General features: G+C 42.5%; 1 protein-coding gene across 2 annotated transcripts in view; it reads right to left on the reverse strand.

Moving 5' to 3' along the window:
• TRAPPC8 (trafficking protein particle complex subunit 8) overlaps positions 1 to 22,525 on the reverse strand; it is a 61,820-nt gene that overhangs the window by 33,636 nt on the left and 5,659 nt on the right. Inside the window, exons 3-7 of one of the 2 annotated variants that reach the window (XM_073679205.1) lie at positions 9,759 to 9,842; positions 4,303 to 4,392; positions 3,531 to 3,705; positions 1,269 to 1,422; positions 874 to 964 (exon numbers count right to left, since the gene is read on the reverse strand). In XM_073679205.1, the coding sequence (XP_073535306.1) occupies positions 874 to 964; positions 1,269 to 1,422; positions 3,531 to 3,705; positions 4,303 to 4,392; positions 9,759 to 9,842 (594 nt within the window). The remainder of the gene's footprint in view (positions 1 to 873; positions 965 to 1,268; positions 1,423 to 3,530; positions 3,706 to 4,302; positions 4,393 to 9,758; positions 9,843 to 22,525) is intronic. The other variant, XM_073679206.1, reaches the window with a different exon arrangement.

A 22,525-nucleotide genomic window follows, 5' to 3' on the forward strand; every position in this document is an offset into this window, starting at 1 on the left:
AGTCTGGGGAGGCCCCAATAGAAAGTTTCAGAAGCCCTGATGGACAAGGGGATGCCTGTACCTCTGCAGAAAGAGAAAGGCAATACATGGGTCTCACCAAGAGTGATCAAAGCCCTCGTCAAAATATAAAATACTACTCAATTCACCTTTCATGTGTGACATCTAAACCCTGCATACAATTAAAATGTATAAAAATTGTCACATGTTGCTACACCAAAAATGACTGCAGCCGGGGAAAAAAACAGTGCAGTATATAGTTATGTATGTGGAAACCAGCTCCAGAGATGGGCCTCACCCACTTCACAGTATGAGAAACATTAAGTTAGAAGCCAGAGGACAGTTTATTTTAGGGTTTCTCAATGTGATGCGATTTAAAGACAAAAAAAAGGTTTTCAATGTTTTCAATCAGAAAAAAACAAAAAACAAATATGGTTTGTAAAAAGCATAAAAAATAACAGTGACTTGGTCACTAAAAGCATTTTCTGGCATTGATTACTTCGGCATAAGGATGAGCGCACAATCGCCGTGGGATGCAGGTATCAGGCACTCATCCTAATGAATAGGACCGATGCTTGATACCAGACAACTGTGCATGCGTCCGAGTAGGTATGGGGCGACAGCATGTAAGGTCATGGGCACCTAATGCCCAAGCCTAAAATATGTCCAGTACTAAGGAGGTGTCAGAAGAGAACATCAGGGAAATCCCCACCACTGTATGGGGGAAAAGGACTAAAGCCTGGAACAGAGGGCCTCCTTTGTACCTTTTTCACGCTGAGATTATTATGGTACACAAGTAAAACAATTAACCAATGCAACGATAAAAAGCTAAAGAATTATTATTCATCAAAACAAAGATTGCAGACATATTCCAACCTCTCTCATAGTTTTCCAGCCCATCAACAGGAACACCATGATCCGTAATTTTATTTAGTACAGCAGCATTAGAACTATCTTCATAGGAATCCTGGGAGGAAAAAACCCACATACATTAAGGTACATTACAGACAATGACTGATATAATCTTGGCTACTTTAGCAATGTAAATATAGCTGAGCAATATTATATGCACTAGCAACTTCAACACAAAGGAAGAGGGCAAACAGTAGCTCAGGACCACAAGTGGGGGTTTTGGGTTTCATTTAGGGCCACAGTGCAGTACATGAAGCACAAGCAGCGTGCTGCACAGCATGAACTACTAGATCTGAACAATATTGGTGGATAGAGGCCGATGGGGCACTTTTTCCCCCTTACATTCTTTCTATACACACCTGACTGTGAATGCTGTTTTTCTGGATGTACTGACTCCAGGGGTCCGGTATCTGTTCATCTGCTCCTTTACTGGATGCTCTAGAATTAATTTTGAGTAAGTAGCATCCCTGAGTCCCGTAGCGTTGTATCATTTCTTCATAGATTGAATCAGCCCTTTACATAAACAAGAGATGCCATATCCAAAATCAATGATTAAATACTTGTAGCCCATCAAAAAAAAAAAAAAAAAAAAAAAAGGCCGAGGCAGCACAGGTGCAATATACTGATGACCACTCATACACCCATCATCCATGAAGGCATGAATAGTTATTTTTATAAAGGCACAGATAATGCTCGTACAAATAGGTTGTCTCTAAATTAGAATTTCCTTGAAGGTGCCAGCTAGTGACGAGGTGATACGCAGAATCTTGCATGGTCCTGCCCGTTACATACATTTTCATGTGCTGGGGGTCTTACAGCTATGACCATTAGGATTCCAGAGATCTCACCTGGCAGACTTGGCTTTACTAAGGCAAACGCAAAAAGGGATTCGGAAGTATGCGCTGATGGGGCCACAGACTATAATGGTGCCAAATAGGGCGAACGTGCATCATTTTTAGATGTATACGCCTACTGGAGACGGACACCCAGATGCAAACTGCTCCCACATAATTGGAAGCATACACACGTCTTGGGAAAACCCCTTTAAAGTAAAGGCAAAACCTAAGAACAAAATTTCATTGTAATCAACAGATCTTTGAAAAATAATTTCCACAATTGGATGTGTTTAAATAAAATGTTCCTGTGCTGAGATAATCTTATAAATGTGCCCCTGCTGTGTACTGTGTAATGGCTGTGTCTGACCGTACAGGAACATGATCTGATCATACCACAGCTCCTGGGCAGAGGAGGGAGCAAAAGAGTATACAGACAGGAGAGTATGGGATCACAGCTGATTCATTCTTTGAAATAAAACATTGTTTAAAAATAGGCAGTGAGTGTTTTACCTCACAGAAATATTCCTCTGTGATCCACTGCTGTAATGTCTGTATAATCTTTTGCTCCCTCCCTTGCCCAGGAGCTGTGGTATGATCAGACCATGTCCCTGCACGGTCAGACACAGCCATTACACAGTACACAGCAGGGGCACATTTATAAGATTATCTCAGCACAGGAACATTTTATTTAAACACATCCAATTGTGGAACTTATTATTCCAAGATCTATTGATTAAAATGAACAAACGTTTGTGGGAAAACCCTTTAACTAAAGGACCAAGGACAACTCCTGATAAACAACTCATAGCATTATGCCTCTTCCACCAATTTTTACAGTGGGCAAAACGCAGTCAGGTAATGTTCTCCTGGCATTCATTTTACCCACTCACCCATCAGACTGCCAGATAGAGAAGCGTCATTTGGTAGCGGCTTTACACCACTCCATCTGATGCTTGGCATTGTGCTTACACATGTAAGACATACATGCAGGTTTTCGGCCATGGAAAACTATACCATGAAGCGCTCAGTGAACAATTTTTGCACTATGTGCCTCCGTACTCAGCGACTGTAAGTGGTCTCTACTTTGTGGCTGAGTAGTGGTGGGTTCCTAAAAGCTTTTATTTTACAATAATTCCACTCATAGTTGATCATGGAATATGTAGAAAGGAAGAAATGACAAGAGCCGTCTTGTTACAGCAGTGTCATCCTATTACACGACCTGTGAGTGCTTTAGAACGACCCATTCCTTCACAGATGTTCGTAAAAGCAGACTATGTCTAAGGGGCCGATTTTATATATCTGGGCAATGGGACTGAATAAAACACCCAAATTTAATGGATTAAGCGGTGTCCTAAAACACTAAGTGGACAATAATACGGTATAACCTGCCGACTATACGGAGCTTACAGCAGGAAACCAAAGTGCACAAACTGAATTTTGGAAAAGGGGAAGAAGCAATCGGAGTCATGAAATGGTTAACCTCTTAAAATAAAGAGATATGGTTGCCGTCATTTCATCCTGATATCAAAAAGCAGGAGCTGCTTTGCTGGGGTCAGGGGTAGCTATGACTGCCCGCCAGCACCCTCCCCGTATATTCCCGTGAGATGGCCGATGGTGGAATTCATGTGAATGAAGCAATGAGGAACCGCTCCTTGTGGTACACCCACAGCACTCCGTACACACGGCTGTGGACGGAGCAGTATTAGGCCACATTTTGCACTGACCACACTTATTTTGTACACATTTCAAAACAAAAACACATTTTTGTACAGTTTCAGAGCTCACCTTTTCTCATCCTCACCGCTGACATCATGCAGCAGCACATAATACTTCAATGTGTTGGGTGTAAACCACTTGGGATAGGAATAGTCATTATTGTGCTGTATCCGATGCTGCTCCTGCGATAACTTTAAGAACTGGTCCACAGGTTCGGGCTCATGTGAAGAAACAACCAGCATGCCTGAAGAACTTGTTAAGTCAATGACTTAAGTACAAAGGGGACTTGAAGGACACAATACCACCAGATGTGGTCATGAAAACTGCACTTTACACCTATAATCAGCAGCCACCCAAATTACATTTGCAATCCATCACAGTGACAGAAGTGGCACTTTTCCATTTCCCACCTCTATACACAATCGGGGGGAGACCTCACATCTGGATGCAGCAGCGCATAGAGAAGATGGAGAGAAGCTGCCCAGCGGACACTTCTGGTTTTCTCGGAAATGTTATTACAGTGTAAAACCTAGATCTCTATACTGAAGGATCTTGATGGGATAAATTATTTACCCATTTGCTGATACCTGGCAACTCTTAAAGCCAACTCACACATGCAGTTGTCAATAGGTAAAAAAGAAAATGAGCCACTGCCCGACACCTGTCAGAGACTTATCTACCACGAGAACAAAAGATTGGGTATGTTGAAATCCAACATGCCCAATTCTTCTTTCCCCAGCATCCTCTGACAGACGGTCAGCCTCTCCCTCCCTCCCCCCAATGTTCACCTGATACCGCAGTAGAGTTATTCAGAGCAATAAAGATGCATTAAATAGGATACATGCCAAGTAGTGGTTTAAAAATTCATGATCTGAGGCTGGCATGGACTGAAAAAAGCTCTCCCGGTAGGACTCAAACCAAGGTGTAGTTGCTGTAAAATAAACAGAAGGCATCAATAAGTCAGTGTACACATATATAGCGATCTCCAAGCTGTAGACCAGTGAATACACAGACTAAGGGGAGACAGGGATATATAAGGGGGAGGGGGGTGGGAAGTAGATTAAAATACCTTTTTTACCCACTTTATATTAAGAAATTGTAAGGCTAAGTTCACATCTGCGCTCTTGCCTAGGTTACATTTTCTAGCCTTTTGCTAAAAAAAAAATAGAGCAGCCTGTAGGCAGTAGTCTACCTGGTGGCACCTATTGGTGGTAGGCATCCTATAAAGCAAATGCCGACCCTTTAACGAGCCTTGAAACATGAGCAGTTTCTTACTCAAAGGGAATAGAAGTGTTTTCCTTATGGAGAAAATTCTGTTTTGGCTAAACACCCCAAGTCAAGTGGCAAGGCTCGCAAAAAGGGTTGACATTGACTTATATAGTATGGCTACCTCAAGTAGGTGGCACAAGAGAACCAGCGTTCTTCATGGATGAGAGCCAATTTGTAGGCATCATGCTGGAGTAGTTATACACAATGATCTCCCCCCACATTATCTTCACATCAGGTTGATGAGGGTTTGGAGGCTGTCTGACAGGTCCAGGCACCTTGGGACTGAGCGTGTCCTCTGTGATGGGGAAGATACAAGGCACTCAGAAGTCAATGTCCTCAGCACTCCTAGACTAACAAAATAACAGCTTGGCAGAGTCCAATCATTCATTTTCATTTCATTCCCCTGCTGATTAGATGACTGGTTACTGATTCATCAGCGACCCCCCCCCCCCCCCCCCATCTACATGGTGCAAACAGTTTCTTGGGCATATAAAGTAGCTTTTAAATGTATGGGCCCTTGTGAAGAGAACTACAGACTGCGAAAGTGACCGAGCTATATAGTAAACATTGCACATGTGGCCTGAATGTCCGGAATAGATATGTTATACATACAGAGCAGACTTAGATGTACAAAGCAGAAAAATATCCAGTGCGTAACCACTTAGAGAGGCTTAGGCCATAATGTTATTAGCGCAATCAAAAAGAATGACGCATTTAATAAAAAAAATTAAAAAAAAGCTTCAAATATTTTCACACATAATGGTCTTCTAGTATAGAAACTAAAATTAATAAGAAATAAAACTGTGACTCATAATAACAGACCACGATCCATCCTTCATTTTTTAAATAGTAATGGGAATAACACAAATGGTTGTTATAGAAGACGTCATCAGTCGTTCCTAATACAAAGGCTCAGAACTGGTTACTACAATTGCAGTGTTTCTGGTTTTCGGATCGGCTTATACCTCTTGATGCTCATCAGTACTGGTCGCATTCAATGCTAGACCCAGTAAACACAGTTATGGAGGTGAATATGGAGACACAGACTAAAGGGGTTTTACCAATATTACCAGTTATGTCGTATCTATCAGATAGGGGATAACTTAACTGATTGCTGAGAGGGAAAAAGGGTAAGACCCCCAGCGATCCAGAGAACAGGGCTTCACCCCAGCATGAATGGAGGTGCAGATGATCAGCTTCTGTTCATGGTCAATGGGACTGTGGGAAATAGCCAAGTTCTGTGCCCAGCTCTCCTTGGAAGTGCCATATACTAGAAATGGGCACCTCCGCTTTAATCGAGATGGGGCGCTATAGAGTGCTATTCTTTGGATCGCTGGGGATCTTAACCTTTGTCCCCACCCAGTAATCATTACCGTATATTCCGGCGTATAAGACGACCTGGTGTATAAGACGACCCCCCTACTTTCCTGTTAAAATATAGAGTTTAGGATATATTCACCGTATAAGACTACCCCTTTTCCAACGCATACCAAACACCGGTAAAAATAAAAAAAAAACAGATTTGAATTTAACATGGTCCTTTTTTAATTTAAATTCTTATGACATGCAGGTATATAGCAGGAAAACTGTCACTCAAACATATTAAAATAGGGGGGACCCCACGTCATTTTTTGGGGGGGTCCCCCATTCTAATAGCTAGTAAAGGCTAGGTATTCAGCTGGGGGCTGATATTAGTAGCCTGGGAAGCTCCGTGGGTATTACCCTCTTCCCAGACTTCAAACATCTGCCCCAGCCGTCTGCTTAACCTCCGCTAGAGACTATAATGATGGTGGATCCCACGCCAATTTTCTTTTTAAAAAATCCTTTATTTTAACACTAAATGACAATTGAGGTGTTAATAAAGATGCAGTCCCTAAATGATTAATTTTGTAATTAATTTTTCCCAAAAATGTTGACGTGGGCTGCGCCATATTTTTGTGTCCAGCCAGGTACAGCAGGCAGGAACGGGCTGCCCCCAACCACCAGCTGCCTATTTGTACCTGGCCGGACACAACAATATAGGGAAGCCCTTTTTTTTTTTTAAATTATTTCATGAAATAATTAAAAAAAAAAGACGTGGGGCTTCGCCCTATTTTTGTGTCCAGCCAGGTACAACTAGGCAGCTGGGGGCTGGAATCCGCAGCGCAGGGAGGCCCAAGCTTTCTGCCCCCCCACCCCCCCCGCTGCAAATTGCAGTCCGCAGCCACCCCGGAAAATGGCGCGTTCATAGAAGCGCCATCTTCTGGCGCTGTACCCAACTCATCCAGGGCCCTGGTGCGGTGGCTCACTGGGTAATAAAGGGGTTAGGGCCAGCTTGGCATTATCAGCTGGCCCTGAGCCCGAAATTCATGGGGTCACGCCAATATTAGACATGACCACCATGAATTTCTAGTAAAGTATTTAAAAAAAACACAAACACCCAGAAAAAAGTCCTTTAATTGAAATAAAGACAATTTTTTAATGTTCTAAATTAAACCATACTTACCATCACGCCCATTCCAGCTGAAGCCAACGATCTCCTGCAATAAAAGTAAAATAATAAAGCAACCTCATCCTTACCTCTCCATGGTTCCCAGGACCGGTCCAGCTCTGCTACATTCACATGACAGGCTGCACCGCAGCAGAACGCTGCCGTTCAGCTTGCCATGCGGCAGACACTGAGAAGCGCAGGCATGCTTGTGCTCCTCAGTGTCTGACTGTGACGGCATCCAGATGAGCCGAGATCATGTCCAATGAACTCGGCTCACCTCATGCACGTCACTGACAGCGTGGGAAAATTCTCCTGCTCCCCGCATGCGCAGTAGAAGTTTCCCACGCTGTCAGTGACGGACGTGCATGAGGTGAGCTGAGTTCATTGTCGGCTCATCTGGATGCCGTCACAGCGAGACACTGAGGAGCGCAAGCATGCCTGCGCTTCTCAGTGTCTGCGGGATGACAGGCTGGATGGCAGCGTTCTGCTGCGGTCCCGCTTGTCATCTCGATGTAGCAGAGCTGAAGCTGTCCTGGGAACCAGGGAGAGGTAAGGATGAGGTTGCTTTATTATTTTACTTTTATTGCAGGAGATCGTTGGCTTCAGCTGGAATGGGCGTGACGGTAAGTATGGTTTAATTTAGAACAATAAAGAATTGTGTGTTTATTTCAATTAAAGGACTTTATTCTGGGTGTTTGTGGTTTTTTTAACTTTTACTATGGGGTTAGTAATGGGGGTGTCTTATAGATTCCTCTCCATTACTAACCTGGGCTTGATGTCAGCTGGCATTATAAGCTGACATCAACCCCAACCCTATTACCCCACTGCCACCGCTACAGGGCAGTGGGAAGAGCGAGGCCAAGTGCCAGAATTGGCGCATCCTACGGATGCGCCATTTCTGGGGCGGCTGACGGCTGGTGTTTCTAGCCTGGGAGGGGGCCAATATTCATGGCACCCTTCCTGGGCTATTAATATCAGCCTCCAGCTGTCTGCCTAGCCTTTGCTAGCTATTAAAATAGGGGGGACCCCACGTCATTTTTTTGGGATCCCCCATTTTAATTGCTAGTAAAGGCTAGGTATTCAGCTGGGGGCTGATATTAGTAGCCTGGGAAACTCCGTGGGTATTACCCCCTTCCCAGGCTTCAAACATCTGCCCCAGCCGTCTGCTTAACCTCCGCTAGAGACTAAAATTAAGGGGAACCCCACGCCAATTTTTTTTTTAAATAAATCCGTTATTTTAACACTAGATGACAAGTACAGTAACCAGCACTGTCACTGTACTTCATATATATGTGACTGACATGTTTCTATCTATCTAATCTATGTGTGATGCTCTATTCTTTCTGTTATAAATTGTCGGGTACCGCTGCTGAATTGCCGGCCGGCTTTTTTAAAGAGACGGTGCATGAAAACACTAATATTTGTTTTAATAAATCCTTTACACTAAATGACAAGTACAGTAAGCAATACTGTCACTGTACTTCATATATATGTGACTGACATGTTTCTATCTATCTAATCTATGTGTGATTCTCTATTCTTACTATTCTAAATTGTCGGGTGCCGGCTTATGCCGCTGCTGAATTGCCGGCTTTTCATATATTGTCACAGAAGCGATGCGAACTTCCCTGCTCCGGACACAGCGCAGCGCTTCTGTGACAAGTGAAAGCTGTCGGCACAGAAGCCCTGCGCTGTGTCCGGAGCTGGGAATACGCAGCGATGTGTCAGTTTCAGCACAGAAGCGCTGACTGTCTGAACCTACCGCCGCCGTATTTTAACTCCCTCCACCTTATATTAACTCCAACATGGCAGGGATACGGCCACGGCAGCTTATTAACACCCCCAGAGTATCCCCGCATGTCAATTTCTGAAAGTTCAAAAGCATTACCGGCGTATAAGACGACCCCAGACTAGACAGAAGACTAGACAGAAGATTTTTCAGTCTTCAAAAGTCGTCTTATACGCCGGAATATACGGTAAGTTATCCTCTATACCACCAATGGGAAATAACCTGCAATTTTTTGGAAAATCCCTTTAAAAACTTAGAATGTTATGATGTTAAAGAACAGACATTTTTATACACTAAAAGCAGAACATTCAGATATAACTTCATTCAACAAGTCTTTTTCCTTTATTTCTTCGCAGGTTTTGTTAGTAAATTAAGATAAGAAGTCAGATTACAGTTAACCATCACCAATCCCTATATTTTACATTGGGTAAATTTTGGATTAAAAGTATGTTCACACATGGCAGACAGGCTGCAGATCTGCCAGATTTGTGAGAATAAAATCTGTAGCATGTTACAGTAGCAGAAAAGATGACAAAATTTAATCTCTCCCATTAACTGCAGAAAAAAATCTGCGACAATTCACATATAACACGTGGATATGCGGTGGATTTATGACAAAATCCACAGTGGAAAATCTGCACATGTGAACGTACCCTTAGAGGTTGCTAGATAGTCCCAGCACAACGACAAAGGGAAGAGTGACTGAAAAAAATTTGACATGGATTAAGTGGAGGGCAATTTTTTTTCTCAGTCCCCGTCACAATACTACCTGAATAGAACTTGGACTTGTTGAGATCCGTCAATGTTTCTTTCCAATTATTGTACCAAGGGACACTAGCTTTAATAGAGCGATCTGATAGAAAGAACATGGTGTTATTCAGCTCCACTGTATACATCAGGATCTGTTCTACAATGGAGAGACCAGTGCTTATGGGTAGGGATGAGCACACAGGGAAAAAATAATCATTTAAAAAATGTGTAATTACAAAATGTCCCATTTTCTAAATCAGGTGCTAAAATGATAAACAATACATTTATTTCCATATCACCATGTATAATCAAAAAAATAAAATCTTGTAATTTTTACACCGTTCACTAGGCCCAATATTCCTGTTGGGCACATGAACATTAGCAGCAGTAGGCTAACTCAGACCCTAATTGTACTGAAGTATGTGCTCACCAGGCCAAAGGCCACTGTACAGAAAGGTGGAGGAGGTGAGCTGTGACCATCCATAGTGGATCCGGTGTTATCTTCCGTATATAGAAATGCTACCTTCCATAGTAATTCTGTCTGATGTTAATGAAAATTCTGAAAAGTTTTCTGCACAGGACTACAAGTGTGAATCTAGTGTAGACCTAATGGCCAGTGTGAAAATTAGATTTTTTAACAAATATTATGGAAAACTGAAATTAAATATTAACAAAAAAAACATTTAATGTAAAAACCTGATTTAAACAAAATTGGTCATTTCCTGATAACACATTTCCTTTAAATAAATACAGGGAAAAGCAAACAAAAGCAAACTATACACATGTGAAAACAGCGAGAAGTGAAGTGGTAACACACTAACACTTATTGGAACCTTCTACATCAATAGTGGAGGGGGGTATCCAAAATAAAAAAAATACTCACCAGATAAATCCCCCCAACATTTCTGCACTAACGCCCTAGCGGTCCCTGCCAACCTTTATTTTCCTGCATCTGTGACATACCGTACAGCCAAAAGACCAATGCAGCCTGGACTCGGGGGTATTGCACAAGATCAATGAGGCTAAAGATTGGGTGCAGTGGTCAAGAGGATGCATGGCATGTCACCTCTGTAGCAAAGAACAGCAGAAATTAGATCCAACAGGGGATTTTTTTTTGTTTTGCATTTCCTACTGTTAGCCTGGATAACCCGTTTAAGATTAACAAATCTACATAAAAAGCTGCATCTAGGGACAAAAAAAATGTCCACGATCATCCACCTGATGAAAAATACGACTTCCCTTTGTTTGTTATTCATTAAAAAAAATACAAAGTTTCACATGGTAGAAAGAAAAGCTGAAGAGTTGCTGGCGTGCTCATGCCCTTAGCTATAAAGAAACAAAACGTTCATGGGAGTAAATCAAAACCAATCAAGTGAGGATACCCATAATTGTGTAATCCAATATAACATATTGCACATGTTAAATACACAAAAGGAACTACATAGAAAGTACATGAAAAATTACTCATTTTCATGAAATAACTGATCATTTTTGAATTTCATGCCATTATGGTATTTCGTATCCAAAATTAAAATCCAAAAAGCATCCCTATGCAAAAGGTTCCTCTGCTTCCTAATAGGAACACTGAAAAAAAAAAAGCTACAAGAGGAAGAATATTCATACTCAATTTACATAAAATTATCTAAAGCCCATTTTAAAATTAATAAAATCAGCAAAAAAAGATATATATTTGATGTCAAGGGGTTTCTCATATCTCCTGAGGAACCAGAGGGGAGGCCGCTGTGCACAGCTAACCAAGAGAGGGAAAGTGTGTGGAGGGATCCAGGGATCCAGGGTGAGGAAACTTAAAGCACGTGCAAGACATGGAAATAAGGAGAATAATAAATGAAGCAAGAATAATCTCCCTCCAACCTAACTGAGGATAAAGGAAAGGTGCTAGGAAGGCAGATAAATACATGGCAGAAATACAAAAGGTGTTTGCTTAACAGGGAAAATCCTTTCGCTGAAGAGCTGGAACGTTTTAGCACTAATCTACTAAAAAAGTATAGCCAGCAAGGAAGTGTAGTGAAGGGAGAATATATACAGTGTAGCCCATCCCAGAAGTGATAGGACAACCAAAACGGGACAATAGTAAACACCTGAAGAGCAGCACACCCAAAAAAGAAAAATAAAGGCAATAGGAGCCATCAGAAGGACAGGAAAGAAAATGGCAATAGCTCAGCAAACAGGAGAACTGACCACAGTGCCAGAGGTCACCAGATCAAATTCCCAAACCTAGGCATGATATCTATATTCTTGCATTCCTTGTGATATGGCTGCAGTTGCAATACCGTGAAGAGGAGCTCACCCAGTATCAACACACATGATATGGCTGCCGCTGCCATACAATAAAGAGGAGCACATCTAGTATCAAACAGTATAATCTTAAGCAATACAGTTCATATTCTAAAGATTTGAAACAATGTATTCTCATGGCTGTTCATTATCCATTACAGTATAGTTACTTTAAGCAGAGCTTTTCCATCTACAGACAGAAGATGCTCCTCATGTTTTCTGGCGATGTTGCCACAGTACAAGACTTCAGACTGTATCTGAATAATATATGCAATTTATATTTTACAGCTGCTTGCCCTGATGTTACAGCCCAATTCCTAGATATTGAGTTATAAGGAGACAACTGCTCAGGTATTGTTCACACTAGGCTATATAGAAAGAAAATCTCTGGCAATTCTATTCTCCAGGTGTTATGATCCGCAACATGTACTAAGGAAAGATAGGGGAAAACTGTCCATACAGTAAGACTAAGCTGAATCCCTACGATGTAGCGGGCTGCCTGTTCCTAGTGAACAGACCAGCCTTAGTCCTCGGCTAGTCTGAACAAAGACCTATAGAATTAAGGGAGGGGACCCCCACCGATGAAGCATCGACCTCGACCAAAAAAGGCTTGGTCTCATCAGGCTGTATAAGGATAGGGGCAGAGCTGAACCTCTCTTTGAGATACTGAAACGCTTCAATGGCCTCAGTAGTCCACTGGGCCGTATTCGCACCTTTCCTGGTGAGATCGGTTAGAGGTTTAACAATTACAGAAAAATTCTTAATGAATTTCCTGTAATAATTGGCAAAACCCAAAAATCTCTGTATAGATTTCAAATCAATAGGCCTAGGCCATTCCTGCAGAGCCTGAACCTTCACAGGGTCCATCTCAAAGCCCTCGCTGAAGACTAATTTTCTGCACAGCGAACTCACATTTCTCCAGGTAAGCAAAGAGTGAATTATCACTCAATAACTGCAAAACTTCACGTACACTTCCTAGTGAACAGACCCGCCTTAGTCCTCGGCTAGTCTGAACGAAGACCTATAGAATTAAGGGAGGGGTCCCTAAAAGAACTAAGGACTGGGACAAAAATGGGACACCTCCTAAACAGAAAAGTTGTTGCAGAACACAAAAAGACAAACTGACAAAAATGTACTAGAGTTCCCAGAGGACCAAGTGAACTTGACAGAGAAAGGCACAGAAGCACCAGGCTAGAGAAACAGTCAAACACTGAAGTCCAGCACAGCCAGGAGGGCGGAGCTGGAATATAAAGGCAGATGGTCACATGACCGCAAAACACAAGATGGAAAAAACAAACAGGAGGGTTCTAACACCAGGCTTCTGGTTGTCATCCCAATCACACCTCTAAAGCAATACACTTAACCCTCAGTAGTTCACCAAAGGGTATCTGCTCTGATGGTGGCGTTTTCGCTACTGAGAGTGTGAGTTTATCAGACACAAATTTATAAGTAGGCGATAAAACAGAGGGTCATTTAATAAAGCGATTAATACTTTCATGTACTGGGATACCCACCATGTGGTACATTGCATTGAATGCAAAAATTGTAATATCGATATGCTGGCTGCACCATCAGAAGGTTGAAGAAAAATGAACAGAACATTTATCTAATATAAATAATAAATCTTGTTCTGTTGCAGTCAAGCATTTTGAGCAATTACATGGAAAACGACAAGTAATTTATTTTTTTACGGCATTGAAGAGGTTACATTCCCAATTAGAGGCGGCAGAGGAACCTTTTGTGAAGGGAGACTTATTGGATTTTAACTTTGATACAAAATACCCTAAGGGCATGAATTTCAAAAATGAAATCATTTATAGAAAAGAAGTAGTTTCTTCGACACATCAATTATTTCATGTATTTTTCCCATTGTGTATTTAGCAACCGATGCATTATGTGAAATAGGATTACACAGTTGTGTCCTCACAGGATTGGTTTTAAATGTTTTTTAAATCTACCCCCGTGAACCTTTGTGATTTACTATGGCATTAACACGCCAGGTTTTTCTTTTTAGGATGTGGGACTTTGTCTTTTAATGAATAACAAGTAAATTGAAGTCTTATTTTTAATCAAGTGGACACTTCTTTTTTTCCTAAATTTTGCTGCTAATAGTCAGTGGGATCTGACACCCACCAATACCTGGGTGAAGAATTCAAAACCTTAACCAAATGCGTTACGCTCACTAAAATGTTTTCTTTTTCAAAAAAAGCCAATCTGTATATTGCAGTTATCCTGAATTACAAACGGAATTTATTCCGGAGCTGCATTCTAAATTCTGTAGTCTAAAGAGCAGAAAAATCTCAGAATTCTGTGAGGATAAGTCTACGCATAGGTAATGGATATTAGCGTGTAGCAAATGTTAATCTGAGGATATTTTTCCACTTAATCGTAGCTCAGATAAAGGGTCAACTATGAACAAAAGCGCAGGCGGTTTGCAGAAGAGACAACTTGGTGACTACCCATAATTGTTGCTTAATTTTTTCTAAAAATATAAAAGGCAAGAAACTGATTTAAACAATTGGACAGAAGGGGATGCATTATTAGAGGGAAATGTCATGTAAAGACCTTGGTGGATCCTGGGTTATCTGCTACATATAGAGATATCAGCCTACATGTACAGGAGAACAGCAGTCCTGACCACAGCCATACCAGAGGACACGTTATCAATGAACACGGAAAGCAAATTAAAGAGATTATTCACTTCTGCAGAACTTTCCTTGTCACAAAATTGACTTAAGAAAACTACAAGAAGGGATGGAGAAAACAATAGATTTTACTATCTTGTCCGTCTGAGCGCCCCACAAGTGGTCTCTTCCAGCCCTTATAATGGCATACTCCGTTACTTCTAGTAATAAGCCTGTATCCCATCTATAGTGGGGAAAGTGCATAGACAAACCACAGCTAATGTACATTACATACACAATATACACGAGTTTTGTGATAAAGGTGTATTCCCAACTGACAGGTACAGGTCCATGCTCCGGGAACCTTATTTAGGTAATTAGGGGCTGGCTATCCGCTGTGTATCCTCACATTCTCCATATACTTTGGAAACACATGCAGCTCTTTATATTGAAGGCTATGGAAGAGTGGAGAATGCTGAGGAGTCTTACGTCCCTTACATGGGAACACTCTTATGGACATACTCCGGGCAATATTCCACGCTCTCATACCCTGCACTACAGTATATTATTTGTGACTACTCTTTCCTTGTTCCTTACAACAGTAAGAGGAGTTGGGATGCTATAAAACTTGTTCCAAGCACCCCTTTCATACGACTTCCAGGGCACCAATTCATAAATGTCTTAAAAGGGATTTTCAAGGAGCTTTTCAAAACTTGCTAGATTGAAGGGATCTTTAGAAACTGAAGATATAAGTGTTAGTTACCACTCCGAGCCAATCCATCAGTTATTTGACCATGAGATCACTTCTAGTCCCAGCAGAGACCACAAGATGTGAAGCTCCAGGTGGCAAGTAACAATGCTTTCTTCATTTTATAAAGATTGTCTCTCATCCTTTCACATTACACTATGCCCTACACGCAGTATATGCACAGAAGATACTTCTGGATACACAGAGGTTTGCATATACCATGTAGGTACAGGCAGTTTTTATAGTAGGGATTATATTCTGCACAGTCCTTTCTTTGGCTGTGGCAGTCTCTAGTTTTACATAATTAACTTATTATGCACTTAATGTTAATCTTATATTGGGATCAGGAGACAAAAAAAAAAAACATTTTTACATTTGGGCGTTGACTTCCACTACAGATGGTGAGGCCAAGACATCAGCTTGGTTCATCTAATCAGACTCCAGTAGAAAAAGTTTGAGAAGCCCTGACGAAGCAAACTCGGACCACTTTTCTTCAGAAAACTTAGTTTGCATTGATGCAGCTTTAAAACGAGGTAAACGGACTCACGCTGCTCCGTGTTATGTGAAAGCGTCTACAGTGAACAATCCTTTAATATGGTTCAGCCTTAACTTCTGAAGAAGACGCCCTACTGTAAACCTAAAGACTTACCAAGTCCAAATGGTGCGAAAAAAAAATTACAAAAGTGTTAAGCATAGCATGGGTACAAGTGGTAACAAATGATACATGCAAAACAAACAAAAGAATATTAGCAGGGTGCAGCAAAAGTAGGAATTCTGTCCACAGGGGAAAAAAAAAAAAAGGAAATTGGCAGAACACAGCTGTGTGAATGCGACCTAAGCCCTCAATAATGTTTTGCAAGAAACATTTACATAACACACTTTGCAAACCCCTCACTGTTCCAGAACCACCCCGATGGTCTCCACCCAACCTGACGCAATGCGGTCATGCACACAGATCATGTGAAGGCTGAGGACAGTGCCGGGCTGTAGTGTGAACTATGTGCATCACCTCAGAAGCGGCAGAGGATTTAAGAAGCAAGTTACGGTTATTTTATTAAAGGGTGTCACCATCAAAATGTCTGTCAGTATTTTTCGGCTCATTTTGGAGAGCTATGTATGTGTATAGACTTTATAAGGATTTAGCTACTTTACAATGACCCTCTAAATATGCGGGTATAGTGAGCAGCTGTAAGTAATTTGTTCAGTTCTCTCTCCCATCATGTACAGTGACTTGCAAAAGTATTCATCCCTCTTAGCTTTTTACCTATTGTGTTACATTACAACCTGTGTTTAAATATTTTTGTTATCCGATTTGTGTGTGATGCATCAGCTCTAAATAGTCTAAGTTGGTGAAGTGAGAAAAATATAGGCAAAAATGCAAATTTATGGGATCAAATAAATAGTGGCATGTGCATATGTATTCATCCCTTTTGCCATGAAGCCCCAAAAAAAATTTCTGGTGCAAGCAATTAACTTCAGAAGTCACATGCTCAGTGAAAGGAAGTCCACAGAGGCTACAACACCATTAAGCAAGAGGCACCATTAACCAAACAACACCATGAAGACCAAGGAGATCTCCAAACTGTCAGGGACAAAGTTGTTGAGAAGTACAAGTCAGGGTTGGGTTATAAAAAAAAATGTCCCAATCTCTGATGATACCCCGGAGAATAATCAAATCCATTATCATCAAATGGAAAGAACATGGTACCACAACAAACCTGCCAAGAGAGGGCCGCCCACCAAAACTCTCAGCCCAGGCAAGGAGGTCATTAATCAGAGAAGCAGCCCAGAGACCAAAGGTAACCCTGAAGGAGCTGCAGAGTTCCCAAGCAGAGACATGGAGTATCTATCCATACGACCACAATAAGCTGTATATTCCATAGAGGTAGTGTCACGGGAATACCGCGACAGAGAGGGGGCAGATATTCACGGCATCTGGTTTAATGAACTCCTGCACTGGTTAGAAGTACTTCATCATTTTATTAAATAGTACAGGTTTTTTCCTTGCTAGCAGTGCAAGGGTTAATCTATTCAGTTGAGGCTCCTGGAGCTTTCCTACCTGGATTGTCTCAGCTGCCACCCCCCTCTGCTATATATGCTAATCTCTGGCACTTCGGGATTGCCAGTGGCAGTTCTTACTGCCTGGTGTGGAGTTGGAGGTGTAGTTTGTGGTTGGAGATATGTACAGTACAGGAGATTGTTGTTTGGAGTTTTGTTTGTGTGTGCATCCCCCATCCTCTGCTATTTGGTTTCTCCTTCCTCTAACTCCTTTGTGTTCCACTCTGCTTGGTGAGTCTATTTTGTATGATTGCTGTTTTCATTTATCCCTGTATGTCTTCCATTGTCTGGTTAGTGAATTCCTATACACTTCGGCTTCCCACCTCACAGTAGAGGGGTAGGTGGAGGGGACAGATCAGGGTTGATTTAGGAGCATAGTAAGGCACATGAACCCAGCATCCCCACCTTCAGGAGTAATCCGGAGGACAGAAATAGACTGGGGTCCCCCTAGTTCTAGGGACCTGGTTAGCGCCAATACTGCTTGACAGGTGGCAGTTATGGAAGAGTGGGCAGAAAATTGCCTTTACTTAAGTACAAAAATTGTAAGGCTCGTTTTGAGTTTTTCAAAAAGACTTGTGGGACACTCCCCAAACGTATTGACGAAGGTGCTGTGGTCAGATGAGACTAAAATTGAACTTTTTGGCCACCAAGGTAAACGCGATGTCTGGCGCCAAATCAACACAGCTCAAAACCCCAGGAACGCCATCCCCACAGTGAAATATGATGGTGGCAGCATCATGCTGTGGGGATGTTTTTTGGCAGCAGGAACAGGGAAAATGGTCTGGGTCGAGGGAAAGATGGATGGTGCAAAATACAGGGATATTCTTGAGCAAAATTCTCAGTCAGTCAATGATTTGAGACTTGAACGGAAGGTTCACCTTCCAACAAGACAATGGTCCAAAGCATACTGCTAAAGCAACACTTGAGTGGTTTCAGGGGAAACGTGTAAATGTTTTGGAGTGGCCCAGTCAAAGCCCAGACCTTAATCCAACTGAGAATCTGTGGTCAGACAGTGACTTGAAGATTGCTGGTCATCAGAGGAAACCATCTAACTTGATGGAGCTGAAACAGTTTTGCCTTGAGGAATGGGCAAAATCCCAATGGCAAGATGTGGAAAGTTCAGAGAGACTTATCCAAAGCGACTTGCAGCTGTAACTGCCGCAAAAGAAGGCTCTACAAAGTACTGACTTTGGGGGGGGGGGGGGGAGAAGGGGGGTTAATAGTTATGCAAATGGAAGTTTTGTCCTATTTGCTGTTTGCTTCAAAAGAAAACCAAACATTCATAGTTATAGGTATGTTTTTTTACATGAACTGATGAACAAACCCTCAAAAAAAAAAAGTGAAATTCCAGGTTGTGAGGCAGCAAAACATGAAAAATGCCAAAGAAGGTGAATACTTTCACAAGCCACTGTATGTGCAGCAGGAAGCAGGAGCCGTCATGAAGGTTTCTACTTATATAGATCTGTCAGTAAAACATACAAGCCGAATGGGTCCCCATTGCACCCAGTGTAGGACAAAAAGAGTGCAAGGCCAGTGTTGGTCTGTATTGTACATATTACAAGAAGCAAATGTAGCAAGTTTGCAGGAGTATCCACTGCATTTTACAGTACCCCTGTTGTGGAAGACATTTTTAGTGATCTCATGCTGTGGAGAAAACCCTGTGTGTATAGCGACCAGCATAGTAGATTTAAATCAATTCATACTGCAGATTTCACGTTTTGTAATGCACAATTTTGAAAACAATATATGATAAATGCGGCTGTGGGTTTCACTGCACAAGATCTGCAGTGAAAAGCTCATTGGGGGATGTCCTCTTAGGCTATGTGCCCACGATGCAGAAATGAAGTAGAAAATTTCTGCAGCATTTCTGCATCCCCCTGGCAGAAAAAATGCATGCAGATTCTGCAGGAAAAACACATGCACAATACATGCGGATCCACATGCGTTTCCGCATGCAGATTGACAAGCGCTTTCCAGGCGATAGCATCACTTGGAAAGTGCTTGAAAACTAGGTCACACTATATAAATCCATGCAAATGGCATGCATTTATACAGTGTGACCGTAAAAATTAAAACAAATAAAGCTATACTCACCTCCGAGGTCCCGGCGTGGCTGCAGCGCTCGTTCCTGTCTGGTTCCCTTCTGCCGGCATATCGCGAGACAGAGCGGTGAAGGGCCTGCGGTCACATGACTGTGACGTCACCGCAGGTCCTCAAGCGATGCCGGCATTCAGAGAAAAGCCTTCGGAAAGGTGAGTATAAACTTTGTTATTTTATTCTTTTTTTACAGGTACAATGGTACCCAGGTCTGGATGAGAGTCTCCTCTCCTCCAGAACTGGGAACCATCCGCACATAGAGACGCATAGAAGCCGCTTGTACAAATGTACAGTCGCGGTTTCTATGCGTCTCAATGCAAGTCAATGGCGGGAGTTCCGCTGCGCTTCCGCAAAATTGAGGCTGGGTGCCCACGTAGCGTTTTTCAAGCGTTTATGCTGCGGAATTTCCGCAACGGAAACGCTTGTGAAACGCTAGGTAATCCGCACCCCATGGTCCCCAAGGGGATTCCGCATGTTCTATGCACATGCTGCGGATTTTTCCGCAGCGTTTATGCTGCGTACAAAAATCCGCAGCATGTCATTTAATTTTGCGGAAGCGCAGCGGAACTTGACTTGCATTGAGACGTATAGAAACCGCGACTGTACATTTGTACAAGCGGCTTCTATGAGTCTCTATGTGCGGATGGTACCCAGTTCTGGAGGAGAGGAGACTCTCATCCAGACCTGGGTACCATTGTACCTGTAAAAAAAAGAATAAAATAACAAATAAAGTTTATACTCACCTTTCCGAAGGCTTCTCTCTGAATGCCGGCATCGCTTGAGGACCTGCGGTGACGTCACAGTCATGTGACCGCAGACCCTTCACCGCTCTGACTCACGATATGCCGGCAGCCAGGAACCAGCCAGGAAGCAGCGCTGCAGCCACGCCGGGGCCTCGGGGGTGAGTATAGCTTTATTTGTTTTAATTTTTACGGTTCACACTGTATAAATCCATGCTGTTTGCATGGATTTATACAGTGTGACCTAGTTGTCAAGCACTTTCCAAGTGATGCTATCGCCTGGAAAGCGCTTGTCAATCTGCATGCGGAAACGCATGTGAATCCGCATGTGGATCCGCATGTATTCTGCAGGAAAAACGCATGCACAATCTGCATGCGTTTTTTCTGCCAGGGAGATGCAGAAATGCTGCAGAAATTTTCTGCTTCATTTCTGCATCGTGGGCACATAGCCTAAATGACATGCTGCAGATTTTTGTACGCAGCATAAACGCTGCGGAAAAATCCGCAGCATGTGCATAGAACATGCGGAATCCCCTTGGGGACCATGGGGTGCGGATTACCTAGCGTTTCACAAGCGTTTCCGCTGCGGAAATTCCGCAGCATAAACGCTTGAAAAACGCTACGTGGGCACGCAGCCTTAGAGCCACAGAGGGTCAGAATGAAAAACTTTGACAAAGTCACGGGCCAACCAGTATACAGTATAGCGGGCCCCACATAGCCCTCCACACAGAATAAAGGGCCCCCACATAGAATAAAGGGCCCCCACATAGCCCTCCACACAGAATAAAGGGCCCCCACATAGCCCTCCACACAGAATAAAGGGCCCCCACATAGCCCTCCATACAGTATAATGGGCCTCACAGTCCCCAATACAGAATAACGGCCCCACATAGGGGTGGCTGTTCTGGTGTCGCGGGCCAAATATAACCACCCTGCGGGCCAGATTTGGCCCACGGGCTAGAGCTTGACACGTATGCTGTAGAGGAATAAGCTGTGCTTGGCTTCTACAGGTGGATAGGTGGCTACAGAAGTAAAAAAAAAAACACAAAAAAACCCCCACATAACCGAAAACACTAATTTTGCAAACTACACTTTTTTGGTATGGGGGTGTGAATCATATGTGGCATAAGTCACGGAACTCCATAGGAAAGAACTGGCACCGGCAAAGGAAAAGGGGAAAAAAAAAAAAAAAAAGCTGTCAATATACAGTAGGTGTAAAAACTCCTACTGTGAATACTGATTAAGCCTTGGTCTCACAATCATTAAACAATTACAAAAGGAAATAGAAAACAAAAAACCCTACAAAATACTACAACTGTCAACTATGACAGAACATAAAAAGTCACCAATATTGAACTGGAAATCAGCCGGTAAGTAATACGAAGCATCACAAATATCAGGAAGCCAAGAACATTGATGAAACAGTAACAAATTCATGGAGGTGTCCGTTATGTCTAGTAACCAAAAGCAGCGGAAAATGACCCAAGTGTACATATCTGGATACCAGATAGCTCCGGTACAATAGTGATTCACACAAACCAAGTGTCACAGGTGTAGGGCACAGATCAGGAAAAACATAGAAATGAAAGGTCTTTTCTCGCTGCAGATTTGCAGCGTTATAACATTTGTGCTACATGTGGAATAAGCAAATTGGAGATATAAAGGGAACTTGTCACATGATTCAAGCTGACCAATCCATGGGCATAATTGCAGACAAGTATTTCTCTCTGAAAGACTGCGGCACTTTAGAGAGAACATAGTTTGGATTCTAGCGAGAGACACGACTAGTCCTGTGCAGTCGGCTGGCCTCTCCCTACACCGCTTTAGTTCATCAACAGGTCTTTCCCATGAGAGTACATAGGAGGAGACATTTCAATCACCTGGAGTGATGCAGGAAAAAGCTGTCCGGCAGTGCTGGACTAGTCCGTTCTCTTCATATAGTCCCAGACTGGCTCTGTAAACCATGTTTTCTCTGAAATGCCGCATTGTTGCAGAGAAATATATGGCTGCAATCGTGCTGCCGGTGAATGATTTGTGCTGTCCGTGGTTTGTGCAGCATGAAAAAAGTGACCGGTTCCCCTTAAACATCTGCAGCACACTTGTTTCCCTGGGTGTATTTTTTATGTTACATGTGGACAGTTCTCATAACCACATCTGCATGTTGTGTAATTTGCTGTGGATTTCCAGAGAGGTGTCAGAGTCCAGCATCATACATTTTTGCTTT

The sequence above is a fragment of the Phyllobates terribilis genome, unplaced genomic scaffold, assembly GCF_046119375.1.
Source record: "Phyllobates terribilis strain yellow unplaced genomic scaffold, ASM4611937v1 Scaffold_4__5_contigs__length_816908805, whole genome shotgun sequence".
Taxonomy (NCBI): Eukaryota; Metazoa; Chordata; class Amphibia; order Anura; family Dendrobatidae; genus Phyllobates; species Phyllobates terribilis.